The sequence below is a fragment of the Amblyomma americanum genome, chromosome 3 (genome assembly GCF_052857255.1).
Source record: "Amblyomma americanum isolate KBUSLIRL-KWMA chromosome 3, ASM5285725v1, whole genome shotgun sequence".
NCBI lineage: Eukaryota > Metazoa > Arthropoda > Arachnida > Ixodida > Ixodidae > Amblyomma > Amblyomma americanum.
This window is the reverse complement of record NC_135499.1, coordinates 139,335,763-139,360,131: the sequence shown is the minus strand read 5'-3', so window position 1 is coordinate 139,360,131 and position 24,369 is coordinate 139,335,763. Positions and strand designations below refer to the sequence as shown.

At 48.6% G+C, this 24,369-nt stretch overlaps 1 protein-coding gene across 13 annotated transcripts in view; it reads right to left on the bottom strand.

Annotated features, from left to right (window-relative positions):
* Positions 1-24,369, bottom strand: part of Mef2 (myocyte enhancer factor 2) — a 280,733-nt gene that overhangs the window by 24,020 nt on the left and 232,344 nt on the right. For 8 of the 13 annotated variants that reach the window (XM_077658006.1, XM_077657999.1, XM_077657996.1 and 5 more), the window contains exons 2-4: positions 4,761-4,895; positions 2,734-2,937; positions 38-73 (exon numbers count right to left, since the gene is read on the bottom strand). In XM_077658006.1, the coding sequence (XP_077514132.1) occupies positions 38-73; positions 2,734-2,937; positions 4,761-4,814 (294 nt within the window). In that variant the 5' untranslated portion in view covers positions 4,815-4,895. Of the gene's footprint in view, positions 1-37; positions 74-2,733; positions 2,938-4,760; positions 4,896-6,953; positions 7,109-24,369 lie in introns of those variants that run through there. The other 5 variants (XM_077658003.1, XM_077658008.1, XM_077658005.1 and 2 more) reach the window with 4 other exon arrangements.

Here is a 24,369-nt window from a genome sequence, read left to right as displayed (position 1 = left end):
ATGCCATATGTAAGCTGCACTTTGACAGTCAACTCACCTGACTGCCGCCATCCAGGCGTTGGTGGCGCAGTTTCTGAATGAGACAAGAAACGGGGACATCGATTAAGTACAGTGGCTGACCTGGCTGCTTACAAAGAAGCACTTTGCTCAGGTCTCAATGCCCTACTCATGTGTTTGTGTGTGTACCTTTTTCACTGGGCAGCCTGGTGGTGAACTGCTATCTCTCAAGTCTTAGTGACTAGCCTGGAATTTGCAACACATACTGAAAACTAGCCACGAGATGCAGTAAAGAAACAAGATGCTGACCTTTTCACCTGCTTGTTCAGGTCGTAAACTTCAATAAGCGAGGACAATAAGTACTTGAAAGAAAATGCGCTGGCAGCCCCGCGCTGTGCTGAGATTTAATATGGCCTTCAGCTGAAATTAGACTTCTGCATAGTACTTCCAGCATAACGCCCAAAGTCACAGCATACGAGCCCTGGTTAAAAGCAACAACTCTGTGCACTGCGCCTGAAGTATTGTCAGTTTAACCAAAAAGGAATAACAATTCAGAAAAAGATAAGAAGCAAGTGTAGAGAAGTGTAGAGTAAGGCATAAGACAGAAAAGACTCATTTGAATGTCACTGCCTAACACTTTCAAAATTTTCAAGTCTACCCCTAGCTACCCGCCTTACAAATGCCCAATCTAATGGAAGACTTCGAAAAAATGATACTTAGCATATAAGTTGGAAAAAATTCAAATTTAGCCCCCTTCACAAAACACAGAACCAGCGAAACCTGAAGACCCTCTTCTTAGTTTAAACAAAGGCTTGCTTGTATCATTTAAAGTCCACTTCAAAAGACTAAACTTCGATATTTCATGAACGATGAGCTCCTTCGGCATCTTCACAGGCCGGCTAATTTGCCAAGAGAAAAGACGTGCAGTGTTAGAGGTGCGCCGCTAGGAGCCTCAAGTGCAGCCCAGGCATGCACAAAAATGTGTGCACGAGCAAGAGCAAATAATAAAGATTGTGAGGAAGTACTGCACACAATGTTAGTCTGTTAGTGGCTGGGTGGAGGTTGAGTGCTCAGGAATGGCCCCAAGAGAAAGACGACAGTTGAGGGAAGTGCAACATGGGTCAGCAATAGTTTAATGGTCACTGACATCTGTCTTCACAACACACTCTGAGTAATAAGAAATGGGCTGTGCCCCCTGTACAGCATACAACTGCTGCAGCAGAGAGTGTAACTTGATGTACATCTTGAAATCCATTCAAAACACCTTCTAGTAAGTATATCCAAAAGACACTGAGCTATAACAGAACAGTGAAATTGCAGTTATATGGCTCCAATAATGACCCTTGGGAAAAGAAAGAAGAGATGAAACCAGATTAGTTTCTCTGCCTATTACAAAGCGAGTTACACATTAACAAACAGAACTTACAAAAAAAAAATGTCACCAAGGTATGGCTGCCAGCTTAAAGTTGCCACTGCCTGTTTATGGTTACAACCTCAACATTCATTCACTCAGTCACAAGGGAGTCACAGCTACAGATTTGTGCCGTGATAACAAGAGCGCACTTGCTGTGGCTCCAACTTTGCTGATGCATTGAATAACAAATACTTGATTTATACTTCCTCTAGGCTTACCACCAAAAATATTTATTGATCCGTTTGTTGCTAGAGCATGCACCTTGTGGCACTAAGAGTTTCTGTTTTACAAGCCGCTGCCAAACGGCAGCCCTTGTCAATTTTCTTAATACAGTCAATTACGTTTCCAAAAGCTGAAGATGGTAACAGATGCACTCTATACATCTTTTTTGGCCATGAAACCAATATAGATGGCGGAGACTTAGCATCTATATTTTATAAGCAAATCAAGGCCATTTTTCAAATGTGAAGACAGCGTGCAGTTTAGCAAGATTACACTGTATTCTGAAAACACGCATCTAGATGCCACTTCTGAAAAGCAGCTTACTGCAATAAAGAGTTCTATGTTTTCTAGCAACAAAAGATTATAATAATGCCAACCACAGTAATAACAATCAGGGCAATGACAACCATGGAAAGGTTTTTTTTTTTTTTCACTTTAACAATGAAGCGGAAAATGAAGAGATTTGTTAAATCCAACCGTCACCCCCTGTTTTACACTCTGACTGAACTTGTCCAGATGATAATAGGTGTTGGGGTAAATCATATGCACAAGTCCCATAAGTGTGCACTGCGTGTGATATAGCCATTTGCCTAAACTGAAGACCTCTCCTGTACCAACATGATGAGAGACAAAATAATTTATCTCGACTCTCCATAGATTAGAATGCTTTCGTACATGATTACAGCACATTACAAACCATTCCGAGTAGTGTCGGGTGCTAGCTACTCGTGTGCATTATGCGCACGTGCAATTCAGTGCAAACTCGGTAACAGTAGCAGTACGGTACGCTAAAATGTTCCAACCACATAGTCACGCAGAACACGTGAGCAGCTAGCCCCCAACAGTAGCAGCATATGGTAACTGTAGGCTAAAATGTTCTATTAAGAAACTCATTCGGGTACTGACACAGCTAGTAACACATTTCGCACACAACCAAGTTACGTACTCTCCCAGAAATGCTTTCCTGCCATCCCACCAGCTACCTCATATACAGCATTGTTTTTGGTATTAAATGCATAACACATTAAAAAAGCACACAAAAGAATGAAAAGAAAAGATGCAATCAACCAGCATGGATAGCAAGCACATTAGGGGCTCACCTCGACGATGTCGCTGTTGGTGCGACTCTCATGTGGCTCATTGTACTCGGTGTACTTGAGCAAAACTTTGTCCATGTCGGTGCTGGCATATTGGAACAGCTTGTTGGTGCTGTTGAAGATGATCAGGGCGATCTCGCAGTCACAGAGCACACTCAGCTCATAGGCCTTCTTCATCAGGCCAAACTTGCGCTTCGTAAACGTCACCTGCACACAGGCACGTGATACCGTTAAACAGCTGTTGAAACACATTAACTCGTTTTCAGGGTCTCCAAAAGCACAGCACAAAATGAAATCGACAGCCATGTGTAAGTAAAACAGTGCCAAGTACTCGATGCACAGGAAGAGCAAGAAAAAGAGTTCCGTGCTCCATCCTTAGCATTACTTTCATCGGAAATGAGCCGACCAGCCACAATCACCTCTGCTCTTTAAAGGGACACTGAGGACAAATTGACATTAGCCTATCCTGATTGATTACCATCTTCTTCATCAGATTTTCAGTCTTACATGACAGGCTTTGAAATGCAGGATTTTATGAGAGGTACTGAAAGTATTAAGCACAGCTTGAACACGGCAGTCTTTGCATCAGAGTTCTAACGGTTTAGCATTTTGCTTCTTTTGTGCAATCAAACTGTTGGACCCTTCACAACTATCCCACTGTTTTTTCAGAGTGGAAGGCTAGCTCTTATCCAAGGAACTCGTAAGTGAATAAATGGATATGTACTTCATGCCACAGTGGTTGAAGTCATGGTGCCATACTCTACATCACGAATTCGAATGCCAGGAAGTGGGTTGGCTGCATGTGACGATGTCAATGAGCCCTTTTTTTTTCTTCATTGTTTACGTGCTTCCTGTGCTTTGTGATCTCTCATTTGTACATAGACTAAAAATCCTCCAAGCCACAAAGTAATTTGTTTAATCATTCTCCAAGAGACACAAATTTTTACAAGCAATTAATGAGAGCCAGCTGCGAAACCTGCTAGAGAATGATGATCCATCACGAGTAATTAAAGTTTATGCTATTTTCTCATGACCTGCCTTTTGTAAATTCTACATACCGGTATTCTTAAACATAAATCAATCAATTTAGATATTTTGTTTTGGTATTTCTAGCCCATTCAAAGCCTTCAGTAAGGAACTCGTTATGGAACAACTGGTTCAGGTTAAAGTGTAACAATGACAAAAAAAAAAAAGTCAGTGCCCCAATTCCCATTCCCATGAGGGTGGGTAAGTAGACAGTTACACGGACTTCAGGCTTATTCAATTCCTTGGCTCACAAAGTACAAAGAAAGCAAACAAGAAAAAACAGCTTACAAAGAACAAGTACGAAGCCTCCATCAGTACTGATTTCATATCTACACAATGCCAGCACCATTTCGGTGTTTGAAACTAAATCATTTGGACAACAGAAATGTATGTTAACGTATGGTACAGTACGGTACAGTACAGTACAGTATGGTATGGTGTGGTGCGGTATGGTGCAGTACGGTAAGGTGCGGTAAGGTACAGTACAATATGGTACAGAACAGTACGGTGTGGTATGGTGTGGTACGGTGCGGTACGGTAGGTATGCGGGGTTTAAAGCCTCAAGCCCACACATGGGCCATGAGGACCATTGTTATGGAGGGCTCCAGTTTAACTTCAACCCCCTGGAATTCTTTAACATGCACTGACATCACCCAGCACATCGGCTTTTCGCATTCTGCCTCTATCAGAATGCAGCTGTCACAGCTGGCATTTGATCCCACGGTTTATGCTCAACAGTCTAATGCCAAAACAGCTGAGTCATTGTGGTAGGCATTTGTTGCCATTAAAATCTTCCAAGGATGCTGAACACATCAGCAATTTGTTTGCTTTCAATGCTTGCAGCGGTTTTCAACCTTGGAGCAGGATAACAGCCACATATACGCTCTGCAGCGGCAGCTTGCAGAGGAAGCTATGTGTGTTGCACGGTAAGCCAGACGGCTTGCTACGCCCCAATGAAAACAGAAACACACTGCGTTTGCCTCTCATGCAGGTTCTGCACTCACCTGCCGGTTCCTCTCGTCCGTGATCCTGGATATCTGTATTTTTTTCCTCCCCATGGCTTTGGTTTCGGGGCACGTTGTGAACAGTAGCTGGGATCCTCAGGGTGAAGTCATGCACCGCCCTCTCTCAGCCGGCCACTGCACACAGCAAAGGAGCAGAGATGGTCGTCAGTGGCGGCAAGTGAACAATACTATGCCAGTAATGGCAAGTGCAACCAGCAGCACAACTTTTGGAAGTGAGCAGGTGTAGTTACAAATATGACACTTGCAAGGATGCATACAGTATGGTCATGAACATAAAAAAAAAGAAGAGGCTATAGGAACTCCATGGTAATGCCATACATATAAAAGCTTGAAGTAGTGCTTCTATTTCCAGCCTACAGGTCAGCCAATAGGCTACAGAATAGTTAGTCTATACAAACCACCTATTGCCACCATCAGCAATAAAGGAACACTGTCCATCACCAATATACAAACATTTACTTTACAGCGCAATAATTGCATTTCTGGCACTTGTGCTGAATACTCTCACTACGATATAAAACATTAACTGTTAGTTTCCTTCCCCAGCACACAATGATTAGAACTGTCCAACAGCATTACCAGTCAATCACTAGTCAATCACGCTGAACATTTATTGCACTATAACACCAGCTGCTCAGGGTGTCGCAGCAAAGCTAAACTACAATGCATCAGAAACACGAACAATAAATTAAGATGCAACCGAAATGATGACAACGTCAAATTTAAGCGTGGGCAGTAAGTTTATTATTTATTATAAACGCAACGGTAGCTATGCGCTCTCGTAAGTGCTTTGCCAGCACATCTGCTCGAAATCAATGCGAACACGTTGAACGCAGTTTCCACCAGAGGGCGGCAGTGGCACGCCGCCATCTGTTATTCATTCGGACGCAGCGCAGTCAACGCAGTCTGCGCATGTTCTCGGCGTGGATTTTCGTAACACCACGTGCGCGACGTGTTTTTTCACGCCAGGGTATTCGCTCCACTGTGAATTAGCTCAACGACGCCACGCGCTTCCGCGGCGACCGTCGCCAGTCCGCAGCACACGCACGCATACACACTCAAGCCACCTATCAGCAGGGCCCCGGCATCCTCAATGCAAATTGCATAATTGGCTAGGCACAAGCACGACACGCACAACACGAGCCAAGGTCGCGTCGACCCATGATATATGACCGCTCATTCACCGGAGGTGCGCGCCAGCCAACGCGTGGATTCACCGGGACTTCGCGGCGCTATGCCAGAAACACAATTCCACGCCCATCGCCCCCTTGTCGCTACAGGTGCGCCGCGCGCCAGTGTAACGGGACACTGTAAGCGAGCAAAGGAGAAGCGCCGGCCCAGTGGCCGTCAAAGGGGCTTGGCGGAGGAGGGGAATCTCTCGTGCGCACGGTGGCGAACTTCTGGGTCGCCATCGATTCATCGCCGAGCGCGACGGCCGACTTGGCGGCGCGCTGGTGTGGAAGTCGTGCGTGTCAGCGGCGCGCAATGCAACCCCGTTCTGGCCCGAATTCGGAGGCGCTCCAACGTACACCGCCGCAAACCCTTTCCTCGGGGGGAAATGCTTCCATCGTAGCGGCGAAACGGAGCGCGCTCGCTCTCTAGAATGGGCCAAGCACGTTCGTTCTGTCTTGGCCGCCGCGGGGGAATCTGCCGACGAGCATGGTACGACGCGATGCGCCAAGCTGCGCCCGTACACTGATCGCTTGTTGTTGCGACGGCGCAAACACGTAGTCGGCGCCGAAGGGTGGGGAAGAGACATCCCCAGGATCGCGGGGGGGGAAAGGGGATACGCTAGGTAGCGAGCAAAGAGAACAACAAGCGAAAGCGAGATAAGTCCTCGCCTATCTTTATTGCGGCAACACTGGGGTGTTGTCACAACATCTCGCCGTCGCGCCTTTCGACACCGCGCGCGAGCCTATCAGGAGACACCCGCCATGTCCTCGAGCTCTCTCCTCTCTCTGGGATCCGAACCCGTTGCCGTAACGTAGCAGTGGGACGACCTCGTACCCCACTGCCCAGCGGCCCGATCAACGGAAAAACAACTACGCCGAAAGAAAAACGTCACGTAACGGACCAGTTCCGCTTTTGGTTCCGTTTTATCACGAGCGAAAAGTTTTTATCAGCCGGATCGCCGCGCTGACGGTGCCAGAAACGTTCGCTAAGGCCACTTACAGTACTCCGGTATGGAATGAAGACGAGCTTTCTCTGAATGGCAGACCGCTGTCGTCAGGTGTCCATTCAGCTCCGCGGTAAAAGAGGAGAAAACAGCTGTGATACCTCTCGAGCGCAGCACAACCTGCTGACGGGCGCCATGTTCTTCGAGGGTTGCGTTGCCAGCAGCGCGAGCCAGAGAAACGCGCGTCCGCTAAACGCAGCGGAATCGGCGCGCGCGGACTGAGCCGCGCCGCTGAAAACGAAACCGAGTCGGAGCGGTTCCACGGGCTCTGCGACGACACAGTTTCTGGGCGTTTTAAGTTTGCTGAACAAACATGCTTCAGTGAACGTGTTCCCGTCGCCCGCTAGAGGTTGAAAGTAAAAAGCATAATGACTACATTCTTTTCTAAAAACCGATGCTTTACTACTGCCTATGGCGCAACAATTGGAATAATTAGCGTGTGACAGCTAAGAAAAAAAAAATCAATGCGGGGTTACTTAAATGGCATAAAATTATGGTATGCAAGGAAGCAACGACAAAACAGAAATAAATAAAAGCCAGGCGCATTCAAGATATCAAGGAAATTAGACTGCCAAGATAAAGCGAAAAACTGCAGATGCAACTATTACACAGGGCGAGCTTCATAGCAGCGGTTGCAGAATTTTCGCAAGAAGACAGGCGACAAAAACTAAACTAAATAAAAATAATCTACAGCAGCCGTGCAATTAGGTGACACAGGAACTAATGCCACTCGCAGTACTTATCAGCATCGTTAGCGATATGCGGTACGTTATGAGAAGCAGCTTATTTTCGACATTTTGCACAGGAAAATAAAAACGAAAGGGAAATGCAAAACGCCACAAGCCTAGGTGTTGCACCACTGACCTACAGGAAGGTGCATACTTCCGAATACAATCGACTATATTTACTTTGATAGCTGCGTACGGCTATCATTTTAGATCTCCGAGTCAATATTTCTCCCCTTTATTTTTTTTTTCTATAACGTTTCACTTCATGTTTCGAAGAGCACTGCTACTCTTCCTTGAGCTCTACGGAAGTTTTACATAAGAGGAAGAAATATGGAAGAAACGAACCTTCCCCCGCCCCACATTTCTTTCTTTTTTTTTTTGCGGTGGGTTTCTGGGGTATGGGAAATAAGTCTTGTGGATGATAATAATATATATAGTGATTAAGCGATATCCAAGTGGCGCTACTACGGAGCTAGTTTGTCTGCAGCGTACCACTGCGTGGACGGCCTTTTGTTCTGTTGCGCTGCACTAGGCTAGCAGTACTACGTTCGACTAATTTCATGAAACATACTCTAGGAGCTGAGGCTATAGAATATCAGTAGGAGCCGCTACAGAAAAGTCTGCAATGGTAACCAGACTCGGGTCCCAGAGCTGGTGGTGATAAATCCTAACTGACCCAACTGGTTTACGGAACAATTCTCACTTGATTCCAACTGGCATCAATTGGTTCCAGTTGGAATCAACTGGGAACTGTCCCATGAACCACTTGGATCAGGCAGAGGTTTCACCAGTGCGAAAAGGAATGAAGGTTCAGTTGCTGTGGATAGCTACGTTTCACATGGGGAAGACTGCGTGCACAGCTTCGTTCCCCGCGGCTTTCCAGACTATGAGTGCCGCGGCCTGCGTAGCGAAACATTTTTGGGCGCGATAGATTCTTAGAAGATATGGGCCTTTATTGATTCACTGGGTGCAGTTCCATGATATGGCAATGCACCATAGTCTTCGACCATCTTATAATTAGAAAGAGCGCACAGTACGAAAGAAGCGTATATCCGTCTTCCGTGTGACCTTTCTGTCTTTCTTTGCAAGCATTTCTCACTCTCCTTCCAGGTATCTTAATCACGTCACCTCAAGAGGCCGTCCAATTGAAAATTTCGTACCGAAAAAAATCAGTCCTGGGGCCATATTTTATGACGATCCTTTTCGCCATCGATTCCTTTGCTTTCTTGACATTAGTCAGTCCCACTCCTTCGATATCGCAGCCGGCGACTGCCATTCCTTGTTTAGCCATCATTCATGACGCCACAAGTCAACACTATTAATGCTATAGAAGAGCAAGAAAGTGCGCCGGAAAACGAGTCATTACAGAATACGGTCCCTGGTTGGTCCCACGACTTGCGCGGTGCATCAGGCGGCCACCATCTCCACCCCGGCTGTCCAGCTGTCCCTCGGCGAAGCGACGACACGGGGCGTTTCGTGGAGGGAACCCCGGATACTTGGCGAGCTGACTTGGCAGCATCCACGCACAAGCTTGTACCGGGGTACAGTGAGCGGGTAAGGAGGAGGCCAATTGGCCAAGCATCGGCCCTGTCTCGCTCGCTATCGCGCCATTACAGATACCGCATCGTCTGGGTATCGTCTGGGAAACAGCCGCTTCCTCCCGCCGGAGGAAGCAGCAGCAGCAGTCGGAGGCGGCGACGTAGCGAGCAGCAACGGAGACAGCCAGCCGCCTGCCCTGCCACCCCCCCTACACCAGCGCAATGGAATAGCGTCTCCGATCAGGCCGACGCGCGGGCGCGCGCCGGCGATGCCAGCCCTGACCTTGGCGCTCGCGGCAGACCGACGGGCGCCGAGGCGCGCTTTCGCCAACAACGATAGCGCCCCGACGGTGCGGACCCTTCTCCGGCGAGGCCGTACTACGACGCTCGCCTCACGGGCGCAGTAGTTGCTCTCAACTCCGCACTGTGCAGAGGTTATACACCACCCTCTAGGTGGAAACACGTCGGAACACAGCACCTGCGCAAGGCCACAATTCACGGCTTCTGTGATGTCCATTTCTCGCTGTCTGTCTTTCTGCCGCACTGACTTCGACGCTGCTTTGGAAGGTCGCAATATGAGAAGCTGAACGCTGTGACATCGTCAAAACTACGGAAGACATATCTGATGGCAAAACAAAGCCATATCCCGTAACCTGGTGTGTGTGTGTGTGTGTGTGTGTGTGTGTGTGTGTGTGTGTGTGTGTGTGTGTGTGTGTGTGTGTGTGTGTGTGTGTGTGTGTGTGTGTGTGTGTGTGTGTGTGTGTGTGTGTGTGTGTGTGTGTGTGCGCGTGCGCGCGCGCGCGCGCGCTTTGAACCAGCGACGCACATACGAGTACCGTTCAGGGGCGGATTTAAAGGGAGGGAGGAAGGGTAGCACCCTCCCCAGCGAGAAATGTGCTATGAAGTAAAACCCATGAAAACACCATTTTTCGACGAAGAAATTACTAGAAATGCATTGCGCAAATAGGAACTATGGCTGCTAAATACATTTAAAATAGCAGCTGAGGAAATAAGAAGGAAAAAAAAAACGCCGCTATGCGTGGTGGATCGCCTTAGCAAGAAAAAAGCAATTAAACGACAAAATTAGGCAGCCTGCCGAGTTTCCGCATTAGTCGTGTATTTTTTGTTTGTTTCTTTCCCCCCGTGGTTGCTCAGTCACCGGGAGAGGCAAAAGTGTCCCGCTGCGACATTCTGCTGAACGCGGGGAGGAATGCACGTCAGCTGCACTGCTGATTGCGTCAGGTGGGCTTGAGCGGCGCCAGCGCTGCACTTGCTTTGAACCCTCATTACAAGAGGTCCATCTATCTGCTTCATTACGCCACTGTTGCTTGAGAAGATGACGGTGACATATACTTAACTATGGTAGGATATACAAACGTTACGAAACAGCAACAGCAGCCCGTGGCCAATAGTCTGGCGTATTGCTCCGCCATCCAGTTCCAGCAACGACCTTGATCAACATTTGAATGTACCAGCTTGCTAAACAAGCCAAGGCATCAGGAGTCCAGCGTTTATAACTTCATATTTGATTAGCTTTCTGTTCCGGTAACAAGAATAGCTTTGCGAATCGCGCAGAAATAATTAGTGACGGCACCGTCACTGACAGCCGTAGAACCACGTGTCAAAGTCCTCACAACCCCTCGCCTACCCTTCACAACACGCTCCGCAACCCCTGTCACCCCTGAAGAAGGAACCAAGCCGGCGCCGAAACTTCGGGATTTTAAATTTAAAAAGTTTTGGCTAGAGATGTGTCGCAGTTTACTACGGATATGGGCAGAGCTGCACTCCAGACTTCAGCTGTCCGAACGGAACATATTCTGGTTCTAGAACTTATCCTCCAGTTCATTCTACAAGTTCGTTAGTTCATTTCATTTTATGTAGAAATTAAGTACATCTTGTGAACCAAAACATATTATCGTTGCCTAGAACATACGCTAGAAAACGTGTTTTATGTCTTAGTTCAATATAAAATATAGGAACTACAACAACATATCGCAGTTCACTATACAAACGTGATATACCAAGAGATCACTGCGAAAATTTTCAGAACAATGCATTTCCTTCCCGCTCGCCGCCGCCCGCTCGCTGATTGGATGACGCCGGTCACGATCCCCCCCCCCCCCCCTCTCTCTCTCTCCAAATACCTTCCAATCGCAGTGCTTTCCTGATGCCGCCGGAACGTACTAACCAGCGATTGTCCAGCTATATATATATATATATATATATATATATATATATATATATATATATATATATATATATATATATATATATATATATATATATATTCCTGTTCGTTATTGCGACGCAGACGCCAGCCGAAACTTGGCGTTTTTGTTGCGAGCATGCTGCAGGAAAAACGCTAAGGCGCCCGTGTGCTGTGCGATGTCAGTGCACGTTAAAGATCCCCAGGTGGTCGAAATTATTCCGGAGCACTCCACTACGGCACCTCTTCTTCCTTTCTTCTTTCACTCCCTCCTTTATCCCTTCCCTTACGGCGTGGTTCAGGTGTCCAACGATATATGAGACAGATACTGCGCCATTTCCTTTTCCCCAAAAACCAATTATATAGCATGCTGCAAAATGCAAATGCGGGGAAATCAACCGGGAATGACGTTTCACACGGCTGAATGCAGCCCGTCAGATGTCGCTTTTCGAGAAAAGTAGCAAACAAGGAACAAAATTCACTGACCGTTTAAATCAAGGTAAAAACCAAGTATATTGATTGGTTCAAAGAAAACTCTCGTTTCCAGCGCGCAATTGCTGTCATGCCAGCGATACCATGAGTCATGTTTCAAAGAGCCAGTTAATCTGTTCGGGAAAATGTCAAACTGTCTGACTGGGCGAATATCTTAGGAAAATAGAGCTCAGCTGAATCATTGTTTTTTCTATTTTTTGTATGATTCGTAGCACATGTAGACTGAAGGATAAAAGAAATGTAAGCACAGATTTTCTGTTTTAACAAGTGTGTAGACAAATAACCGGAAAAATAATGGCGGCACAGTGGTTATAAGAGCAATTCAGTTCGTACACATCTGCTGTCAACTTGCTCGAAGATAAGTACTTGAAAAACAATGACCTTAACGCAACTGGACAGCAAAGTTATTTGAAGTTACCAGATCATTGTAATAGGCTATCCTGTTTATATGGCGACTGACTAACCGTTTGTAGTGTTTGTTTCTCAGTAACTATGATCTGTATTACATTCATATACTTTGACGGCCTCGGATATTTTTCATTCTGGCATTAAAATTGCATGCATTCAATAATTCCAAGTTATGTTCGCTTACACATTACTAACACTGCATGTATTATTCAGCGAGATTATTTAGTGACTGAGCAAACAACTGCAATTACGGCCGTTATATCACAATGCATGAGTCTTTGTATAAAACATGAGATGTGACAGCCCAAATTTTGGCAAGTATTTTCGCGGCCGACATTATGCTCGCATTAGCGGTGGGCGACGTATGAAACAGTCCATCTTGTTCGGCATTGCACATCAGGTTTACGACAGGACCCAGAATCATGTCAGGAATAGAGGTTTCGGCTGCAATCCCGGCTGTGGCGGCAGCTGCGGAAGCGCAGATAGATATCAGGAGCGTGGTCAGTTTTACTAGTGAAGTCCACCTAATTCTAATCACGACTGCATGCCCACAGTATCTGCGGAAATTCAGATCGAATGAAAACGTGACAGCCTTGACTGTGAAAGAGAAGTGGCGTCGTATATATAGTGGACGTCTTCGGATTGATTTCGACCACCCTGGATTCTTTTAACGCGACCCGAAATCTGGGGCCGTATTACGGAACAATTAAATCACAAAGTTGTCAGAAAGGCTTGTCAAAATGGGTCATTTAGCCTCGCTGCTATTGGTCGGTCGTGGCCGACGGCCATATTGCTTTTTTGCGTCATGGGTGGGTGCAGATTACGTCACGGATGTGGCAGGAGTGATAGCGTTGCACATCAAATTACGCAGGCGCAAACTGACAGTTTTTTTGTGACCGTCCCGCTGAGTACAATGACGCTTTCCCATTTTGCTTATATCGAAACGCGGTGCCCGAGGCCAGGATCGAACCCAAGACCTTGCGCTCGGGCGAACAACGTCACCACGGCCACCAGTTCGCAAGAGAACAAAAGAGCCAACGCATGCAGCGGATACCTGTCCCATACGTGCATGGCACAGTTCAATACTGAATATACAGGGTCTATCGCTCTGCCCCTCGAATACGGAAGAAAGTCTTATCCTGCGACCCCGGCACGATCAATCATTGAGCCCGAAGCAAGCATGGTAGTGAATAATGCGCCCAGGCTGATATATGCCCTGCAGGCTTGGCGCTCACGCTAGACACGTACGAAGCGCATATCTAGAGTGAAATGTGCGCGCGCGCGTCCCACCGTATAATACATGCTCGAGCGGCCCTGTTCCTGCAGCACAGCCGAGCGTTTGTTGGTTTATTTTCTGTCTCTTTATTTATTTGCGTCTGGTCGATTATATATTGACCTCTCGAGCCACATCTACGCAACAGCGCTGCTACGAGGGGGAAAGTCAATGCGCATAATTAAGAACGACAGACGAATGTTGCCGATACGTGATGATCGTCGTCCTTCAGAGAGGCAAGCAAACAAAAACGACGATTTGGCGATGGTTAGTAAATAAAAGCGTTCACGCGATCAGGGTCGCGCACATTCTACAAACCGGTGACGTTCCGTGATCTGGCGAGCTCTTCGAGAAAGATGGTTTGCGTTACACTGACTTCTTATTATGACGTTCAGTTGACGCTATGCCGGTTTGTTTCAGCCAGTAATACTTAAAAATAGGCTTTTTTTGGGGCAGGTTTTGTACCATTGTTATACCAGATGTGGCGGACGTCAGAAGAGTGCAACCTGGTACTGACTTATAAAATTTAGAGTGCACGCTTGGTTGTATTTTGAGATTAGTAGCTGGCCGTTAGTAAAAGACACGTTGCCTTTTAGAATTTCGTAAACGAGATTCTGCTCGTCGCTGCGGTAGAGGTACCTAGGTGGTCGAAATGTTTCCGGAGCCCTTCCACTACCTGTTTCTTTCTCTCTCCCTTCGTCCCTTTCCTTCACGGCGCAGTTGAGTTGTCCACGGAGAAGCGAGACATTTCAGTACTCCCCCTAGCTGATCACCAATCAATCCGCAGTACTGACGCTGCATACAGCATCCAACGGGCCTTACAGTCGGCACATATCGCACAGCAGATCAACCGAGTCACTCCACGCCGTCACGCTAGCGCGGGAAGAGGAGGAAAAGAAATAGGGGGAGCGGGAATAGGAGGGAATAATAATAATAATAATTGGTTTTTGGGGAAAGGAAATGGCGCAGTATCTGTCTCATATAACGTTGGACACCTGAACCGCGCCGTTAGGTAGGGGATAAAGGTGGGAGTGAAAGAAGAAAGGAAGAAAGGGGTGCCGTAGTGGAGGGCTCCGGAATGATTACGACCACCTGGGGATCTTTAACGTGCACTGACGTCGCACAGCACACGGGCGCCTTAGCGTTTTTCCTCTATAAAAACGCAGCCGCCGCGGTCGGGTTCGAACCCGGGAACTCCGGATCAGTAGCCGAGCGCCCTAACCGCTGAGCCACCGCGGCGGGTGAATAGGAGGGAATGAAATAGGGTTGTTGCTAGGAGCAACACCACCGCGCGCGGACCAAGCAAGTAATCTCTCGTTATATAGAGAGATGCATGGAAAGAGATGAGATGGAAGCTTCCAGTTCCTTGTCAGGCCGATCTTAACGCGCGACTTTTTTTTTTATGTAACTGCTGAATTGATCTGCATGCCGTACGAAGGAGCACAGCATTGTGCTGCGTGAGGAGCCTTGCCATTGCGGAGCGCAATGCAGCGACGACAACGAACAAGCAAGCAGAGGAGGGTGACACAACGGCAACGGAAGGAGCCGCCGAGAGGAAGCGGTTAGTCGCAGCTCCTCCCAAGCCGCCGCCAAGGCATGGCGTCGACAGCGTTGCAGCAGCACCAGAAGTTGTGAGATAGAAGTAAACGCAAAGCAAAAAACCACAAAAGGAAAGAAAGGAGAGAGAAAATTAAGGGTGGAATGAAAGAAGCAAAGAAAGGAAGAAAGAAAGAAACTGACTGCGACGCCATGTCCGTGTAGGCCACGGGGCAAAATATGGCGCCCGGCTCAGCGCTCGGTAAGGAAGGGGGGGTGGGGGGGTGCCGGAGAAGGGGGCGTTTCACAGCTACGGCGGGTTGAACAGGGGGCTAGAGTCACCCTCGGACCGCGGGTTCGTGCCACGAGCAATGTCGCTGCTGCTGCCGGTGCACGCGGCCCCGCGACACCACCGGAAGCTCTCGTCTTTCCCACCGGAAGCACATCTGGCCCGCGTTAGATAACGACGACGACCGTCGCGCGGTGCGATGACCCACGCAGCCGTGCGACCTACGACGATGGTATTCACACCGTGATTGCGACCAAGAACTGTACTGCGGGGCCCCCCTTCTCCGCACACCGACGAAAGCACCTCGGCCCCTCTTCTTCCCGAGCACGGTGTGCTTGGAGGAGGTCCTTCTCTGGGAGGAGGCACGTGGCGCCCTTCCCGCACACCATGGAGATATTGCCAGCCAGGGCTTCCACCCCGGATCTTTGCGGACCCAGTTTTGCCTCTGCACCGCATGTGCACTACCACATATTGAGCGTACACCCCCCTTTCGTCGAAATCTTTTAGCGTTCAAAGCAGCCGTAAGCCTCTGTACGGTGAGGAGAGCCCCTTTCCTAGCCTGACAACGCTCGTTGGTCTTCAAGTGAGTGCTCCACTAAACGGCTCAGAGGCAGACAGTGTGGCCTGAAGACTTTTGAACAAGACTGTACATTGCAGACGCGGGCTTGAAAAAAGTGGGTGGGCAGGCTATGTTATCCAGCTTATGTACAGATGAACTTGGAGGAAGAAGAGGAATTAGTATAGCTGACGAGGAAGATACTCTCGTCAGAATACGCGGGGTTCTATGAGAGCTCCCGAAAGAAGATTAACAATGAGAGCAGAAAGAGGCCGCGGTAGTCAGTCATACAGACTAATCTTAGAGAAGGAGCTTGCTGCTGTTGATGCCACCCTCCACAAGTCCGCGTTGCAACCGTAAGCCTGACCAGGAAGGACTCAAGCTACTACAAGATAAATACGAGCTGGTGCCGCTACGGACATCGTTTGCGGCTTTCCGGCATTAGCGGTACTCAGGGTTGTATAAATAGCTAAACAAAAAAAACTGAAGAAAGAGTTCGAAGTAGCTGCAATCTATATTAATGACACGATAGAACCTCCACGCTACACTCTGACACGGACGGAACGGTGCGCTGTCACAGTTCAGCGCTTTCGATGACTTCCGCGCCTCGCGTGGCGTTACGCCGACGTTACTATACGCGCACACGGCGCAGCCTATACGCTCGCTGCTCCATCATGACACGCGCCAGACAAAGCTGCGCCGCCTGACACGCACGGCATGTCTAGCAGTGCACACGGAGCCTGCAATTGTGAACTTAGATCTTTCAGTTATTCCTCCGCTTTCCAAACCACTCCTATTCATAATGCGCGCTTGTATGCCTCTTCCGATTCTCTTTTCTCGGTGACGCCACAGGGCGACTTGTTTTGTTCACCGCTGCAGCACCTGCTGGAAAAAGCTCCGCCAGCCTACACTCGGCACGTGCCGCACTCCGACGCGCATGCATTGGCGCGTATAGGACGGAAGCGAGCCTCCGTACACGGCCGACCATGAAGCCCTTTGGTCGCACGAGCCCTACGAGCTATAGCGGGTCGAGTCGGAAGGTGGCTGGTTTGTGCCCGCGGGGCCTCCAGCACCCAACCTCGTTTACGTTCTCTTTGGCACGAGCTTCGTGCGAGCGATCGAACCAACGTGACCATACATTGCTGACGGGTTTAGTCGACCCAACCCGTAGCCCCGTCGATCCGACACGCTATACTTCGGTGAACTGGACAGGAAAATGTCGTCCAGATTGAAATACTCAGTTAGCTTGTGGCGGGTTCGTGCAAGCGCGGCCATCAATCGCGTACCTCTCTCGCCACTTCGCCAGCCCCCGCCATAATCCATTCCTTTCCCTGAGTTCCCTTTGCCTCTTAGTTCCATTTCCCTTCGCTCCATCCCTCAGCATAAGGTCACCAGCATCATCTATATATGTGCCCAGGGCTAGTGGATCGAGTAAGAAGATGGATCGCGCCAGCTCTATCGCTAACCATTTTTTCTTTTTGTTTTCATCTTATTATCGCCCGTCAAACCCCACTGGAGGGCATAGTCTCTCCTTTTGATTTCGATCAGATCTGGGCTTCACTAGCCGTGGCCATTGTACCCCATGAAAGTAGCTACCCCTCCCCGCGTCCCTTTCTTTAACACCCTACCACACCAGCTGTGTATTTCTTTCCTTGAAGTTCACTCTGTGACCCTACCATACCATCGGCAAACCTTTTCTCCGCATTGCACATCCAGCTATACACGGTACCCAATACATTTGCTATTTATCAAGCGGCGCAAGCATTGGCTCTTCATTTGTGCAACTTGAGAGCACCTCGCTCCAGTCGTGCACAAAGCATGCGCTTCGAGTCATAACAAAAAATATATATATTGGTAGGGTTTTAGCGTTGTTAAACCGAGTAGACGTGCGAAAGCAAGGAACCTTGAGGGTGCCAAGGTCACCTTCAAGGTCACCCTCCCATTGGCTACATCTGGCGCGACGCTCCTCCGGGCTTCTTCCCATTGGCTGCAGCTTGCGCGACGCTCCCCGAGCTTACTCGAGCTTACCCGAGTTATTCCGGGTTATTCCGAGGCTTCACACAAGATTTTTGGTTGGAACCGTGTTAAGTAGTGCTTTCGCACTAAAACTCGTGCGCACTCATGTCATATTTGGTTTCTCTGTGCCGAGTTGCTCTGCAAGGAGTCTTCAGTTCGCTTTCGCCAATCCGGCGTTCTTTTCGCTTCCCTCACGCCGTCGGCGCGTAGCCGTCCCTTCATCAAGTGCAAATCCCCCCGTCTGTTCTCGAAGGCTGCTCTAAAACACAGACAAACACGGCTCACTCATCCGCAGCTCATTGATGCCCGCGCACATTGTGCGCACAGCCGAACGGAATGGCATGCGGCGGAGGGGTCGCGCGCTCGGCGCGCAATCATCTCCCTATTCTACGCATCGCGACTGACGCGATTTCGCGCAGTGCTCACCGAGCATTTACCGCGCGTCTTGTTTGTTCTCTCTCTCTCTCCTCCCCGATCCACGCGCGGCGTCTCTTTCAGTTGACGTGATTTTCAGGGACACGGCGCAGCTTGTGAAAGCGAAGACAATGCGCGGCAACTGCAGGGGGAACACACGGCAGCTGCCGCGTTCCGCCTCGTCGGGAGATATGTTTGTGTCTTTTTCTCGAGCGGAGTGCGCGCGTGTGTGTGTTTCGAAAGAACAAGGCTCCTCTATTTTCTCGTTCGCCTCATTTTGTGTTTTGTGCGCGAAGAAAGGAGAGGACGTCAGGGTACACTGCTCAATTGCTTCGGCCGGTTGAACTTTCCAAAGGAGCGCCCGACAACAGCGAACGTGGGAGGAACACTTCGGCCTGGGCGAAACGAAGCGGTGAAGGAATCTATTTAAACGCATTGCGCTGCGATCGTACACACTCTGGACAGAATGGAGTACAAATGGGAGTAACCTGTCCTCTAGCGCGCTGCCTTTTATTAAAAGGGAATGCTCTAGAGCAGAGCTTACTCCCCTCTTTACTCCCATATGGGTGTATTCGTGTTTACGAGTGTGTACGATCCCAATCAGTGCCGCAATGACGAGCGAATAAATGTTCGAAAAAGAAAGAAATGATGGAACATCTATTTCGACATCGAAGGTGGTGGATCGTAAAGGACGAAACGACGTACTAAGCCGCACATATGTACAGGACACTATCAGTTACTGCGGCGCCGCATATAGTACTGACGTTCGAGTCATGTCGCGTTTTCAGCCTCCGTTGAATCCACACGCATTCTATTCTAGTCCAATGTCAAAGAGAACGTCTAGCTGGCGGCCAGAAATCAAGTAATTTTTACCTCTCTGCTGAACTTGCTGAACTGCTGAAGTCAGCCTGCGTCCAGTTCCTGCGCACTCAGAGCGCCAAGTTTCGTAATCAGGTGCGAAAAAGCGGGGAACTGTTCGCGAATACCACGAGACCTATTGCACTTTGGTAAGTTCTGTGAATTGGATTCGTCTCGAATCAGCATACAGCCTTCGAAATTGCGGTTGCAAAATTCAGCATAAAGCGAATAATTATAAAGATCATTAACAAAATTACGATAATTAATTAGATACTCGTGACTGCTATCTCGTTATTTTCTTGTGTCCTTCGAGTCGAACACACACTCAGTTAAGGCAGCATCCACGTGGCCATCACTGCGCCAGGAGGGGTATGATGACTCCTAGGGATCTATGAATGTAGAGAATGACCTTCTACGTATATGCGAATTAACCCACTACGAAATCGCGTCATACTCTTAAGGCGGAGCTTAAGTGCCTCCCCCCCCCCCCCATTTTTTTCTTTTGGTTGCGAGTCTCATTGGCAAACATCTGCACCGATTAGAACTGGTACGGCGTATACGGATTTTCTAGACAGCGAAATGCATTTAAAAAAAAATGGCGGTTGGACTAACATGACTTTCCAGAAATTTTCTTCACGCTAATGAGAAATATATGCTGCATTAAATTAATTATCTTTCCAATCACGCAGTAGTAAAGGATACAAGCCTGAGCAACACGGCATAAAGAATTCTCTGCCATTGTATTTCCGCAAACATTATCGAAGGCTGCGAATTGAGAAAGATGAATAACATTCGTCACATGCGAAACAAAATATGTCATAGCGTATATGTTACAAAAGATATATTGTTACTAGAGCTCCACACATGTGTGACTTAAAATTCATGACACAACAGCAAGCACGCGGATCAGAATAAAATAAAATTAATCAAGTCAGGAGATAAATAATGAGGCGAAGTCTGAAAGCTGCAATTCAGCAATATCAACAGCCCGACAAGTCGTTAAAAAAAAAAACACGGTAGCACATCTTTAATCATCTCGCGGCCGTAATTAGCACTCCAGCTTGGAACTCAGCATAATCGTGCGCTTATATTTCTAAATTCCCTTGTTAACGCTTCACTGGGAGTTTATTAAATTACTGAAATAGTTTCAAACACGTTTACTCGCACGCGCGCTTTCAGCGCGGCCACACAACCGCTCAGAACCAATCAGCCAAGAAGCCTGGTGAATACAAGATGACACGCTCTAAACACGTATACGCCTATATGGGAGTAAAAAGTTCGTGAGCTGTCCTCTATACCCTTACAAAAATTGTTTTAGACAGTCTATAGATTGCCCATAGTTTTCTGTCTATAGACACAAACTCCAGAGAACAGTCTACAGGCAATACAAATCCCATAGACAGTCTGTAGACAATCTATAGATTTATGGGCATACACTTTTAGTAACTTTTGTCTATTGACGGTCTATAGACTATGAGTGTACAAAATAAATATGCATATGAAGGCAATAGAGTCTATAAGAAGTCTAGGCTGTCTATAGGCGATCTTACCCCGTTTTTACTCCTTTCTGTTTAGAGTGTATGGTGTCTTAAGTCAGGAAACTGTGCTAAAAACGGTGCAGTGTAGGACAAGCGCAGGAATTCTGCGCCTGCCTTGTTCGCACATCGCCGATTTTCCTTTTAGCGCATTTTTCGGGGTGTTCAAACGACCACAGGCCGTCACTGCACGCTTTCTATGAGGTATACCTTCACCGGCTGGAAAGTAACACCCTCGTACGTGTATTGCAGCGACCTTTGACTAGTTAGTTTTTATCTTAACAGCTTAGTCTAATGCGTTGCAGAATGCTACCTGATGACGTCGGGCTGCGTTGCCACGCATTGTATAAAAAACGAGTCAACACACTGTTCCAAGCTACGTTTCTATGGGTCTAAAATGCTGTTTCAACAAATGTTTTTCACCACCAGCCGACACATCAATATACTAACATGCCTCAACGTCCGGCGGCGGTGGCATCGAGGCACCCTATACCAGTACAGAAACAGCAGCGCCACCGCATCTCACTCGCGTCACAATTATACGAAGGTCTATGAACGCTCAGCGCTGCTTTACAGCTTAACGAAACAGAGAGGTTTCCGAAAGGCTCTCTTGCAAAATTCTACAAGCGCTCAATCGTATACCTGCCTGCGAAAAAGCCTGTGCCAATATTTTTGTTCTCCTTGTGTACACTACTCGTCTTGTTATTAGAGGATAAGCCTCCTATGCATATACGTGGCGCATTCATACACTGCCTCGTGGTTATGCGCAATCAGGAAACTGCAAGAATAATTGAAGCCTAACTGTACCTGCATGTCCTTTCATTTTTTTTTATTTCCTTGTTAGGAAATTGTCGTTTAAAGGGCCCTTGTGACATGTGTCCAAGGCGTCGTTCGCCGATAAAACTTCCGCGTTTACGAGTGAGAAAAAGCGTATGCCTCGCAAGGAGCCGTATGTAAAAGAAGCTGGCACGTGCTCGGTTACGACGCGTCACTAAACAAACGTTGTACGCGCACACGAGTAAATTAAACCGGCGCGAAGACGGGAAATTCTTGGAATCACACAGATAGCTAATCAGAAGGCGAATTGGGCGGGACTTCACCGGGCGCAGGAGATTCTCTCTCTCTCTCTCTCTCTCTCTCTCTCTCTCTCTCTCTCTCTCTCTCTCTCTCTCTCTCTCTCTCTCTCTCTCTCAGAAAAGACTCGGCGCGGTGGTCGAAAAGTCCCCGCATTTGACCCCGACATTATAGTTGCATACATAACGTGCCTCGCTCGTAGCCAACACACCACCAGCCAAGGAACTTCCTTCCGCGCACTCTACAGATCAGCCATGCTGGCAGACCGCCCCGGCAGCTACAGGCGACGCATGCGCCAAGTCACTCGACGCGCGCGCGCCCAAGTCACGCGATTCGGCCACTGCATTTGCATTCGAGCCCGTCGAACTGCGCCTGCAGGGGTGCTGAACACGTTGCGTTTGCGTGTCCTACACACCTGCGCGAAAGATAGAGGAGGAGCTTCGCTACGCTTCATTACAGGGACGGGGCGAATGACGTCACGAGATGCCGGCTGTAGATAAAAAGGACCACATCCGTTATTTTCGCCGTACTACAGGCGCTCGTGTCCGCTGAGCGCATCTGACCTCGCATTTGTTGGGAACGCGGGTGGTTGGACGTCACTGCAGCAGCAAGTGCGCGAGCGTTGCATGCTCTCTTCCGACACGCGTTTTTCGTGGAAATGGATTTCGCTGCGTGATGGTGAAACGTCGCTGCGAAGTCGGCGACGTTCCACGGCTGCGCAACAAGAAGAAGCGAGCGTTGAAGATGAGGCGTGGCAGTCTGGGCCGGAAAAGTGCGCGCTCTAACGTGCAGACGGCTCTGCCGGGCGCTGCGGCTATTCTATCATTTCGTTCTCCCGTTCTCTCGAGGCTCAGTTTCGCGTGTCCACACAGGAGACTGTTGATGTGCCTTTGTCTTCTTCGTCATAACCTCCCACGTTTCACGTATACAGTCGGGGACAAAAGTCACTAGACTGCGTATTTCGTAAACGAAGCCGGTATATCTCTTATTAGCCGGCGGCTGGAGACCACACTTCTGAAGGCAGCCGCCGCGGTGGCTGAGTGGTTACGGCGTTCGGCTGCCGGCCCGAAAGACGCGGGTTCGATCCCGGCCGCGGTGGTCGAATTTCGATGGAGGCGAAATTCTAGAGGCTCGTGTAATGTGAGATGTCAGTGCACGTTAAAGAAACCCAGGTGGTCGAAATTTCCGGAGCCCTTCACTACGGCGTCCCTCATAGCCTGAGCCGCTTTGGGACGTTAAACCCTCACAAATCAAACTTCTGAAGGTGAAGGTCAGAATGCTGTTCTTTCACCTCCAGAAGTGTGGTCGTCAGCCGGCGGCTAATGACAGAGCTATCGGCTTCGTTGACAGAACACACGGTCCAGAAACTTTTGTCCCCGACTGTACACGCCGAACAGTGCATGAGAGACGCTCGTGCGCGAGCACAAACACACTCGAAGACCTGCAGTTTTTTTTCCTCCTTGCAGTTTTTAGAGGCTAGCGCACACTCTCGAGACCTCGAAATTAAGGAACGAAGTGCGCGAATATTAGCGACCTTTCTTCCCAGCGCACTTAATAAACATGCCGCGCAAGGCACGCAGTGACGTCAACGCTTGACTATTTTCCAAATGAATTGGCAAATGCAACGCTCGCTAAGCGCTTCTTGCACGTCGCACGACCAGCTTCGAGAATCTGTGAGAGCGAGACAACGTTTAAGAGAGGCGAAGGTTGTCTTTGAAGAAAGGCGAAGTTATTACGAAGCATTCGCAGCTGCACTTATGGAAGAGGGAACCGCGCCCAGGCAAGCCAAAAGCGCCGATCGAGAGGCTCTTCTTTGATAGCCGCGGACTCAGAATCACCTTCGCAAACGCACTTCCTGTATACGCTTTGGTTCATTAAAACCACGCGCCGCTACGCAAGCTATGCGCGACTCGGCCAAAGAGCGGAAACTGTAGTGCCAGCTTGGGAGACCTCTTGCAGACGGCATTCGTCGAACAGCAAAAGGCATCGGATGCCGATGATTCGAAACTCTAAGCGGACCGAAAATTCGCTCCAATTATGCCAACTTCGAATTAAGGGGAGCGCCATCGTGTTTCCCTCCCTAGACCCGTCAGTTCGAATAAACGGGAAGTTCGAATTAAGCGAGTTCTTTTCGACCGGATTCCGCTGTACAACTTGGTGCCGAGCATGCAGCGTCGTCTGCGTTTGCTCTGGTCAACGGATTTGCAGTCTGCATCTAAAGTATGCAGGCCGCGTCTACGGCGTGACTGAGAAGACAATATACATCAACGGCACTATGGCTATCCCATCATGTAAGGGCATTGAGGTAGCGGCAGGAGCAGCCAAACCGTGTGTAGAGAGGCCTCGCACCGCCAGGTTCGCGGCAGGAAGCTCACTATATACCAGCGCACGACGACCGCTCCAAGGGGTCAATTAAGCACTACGTGGCTCGCGTATTTTTGCCAAAAACTGCATACGTACGCAGAGAACGCTGAACACAGCGGGCATGA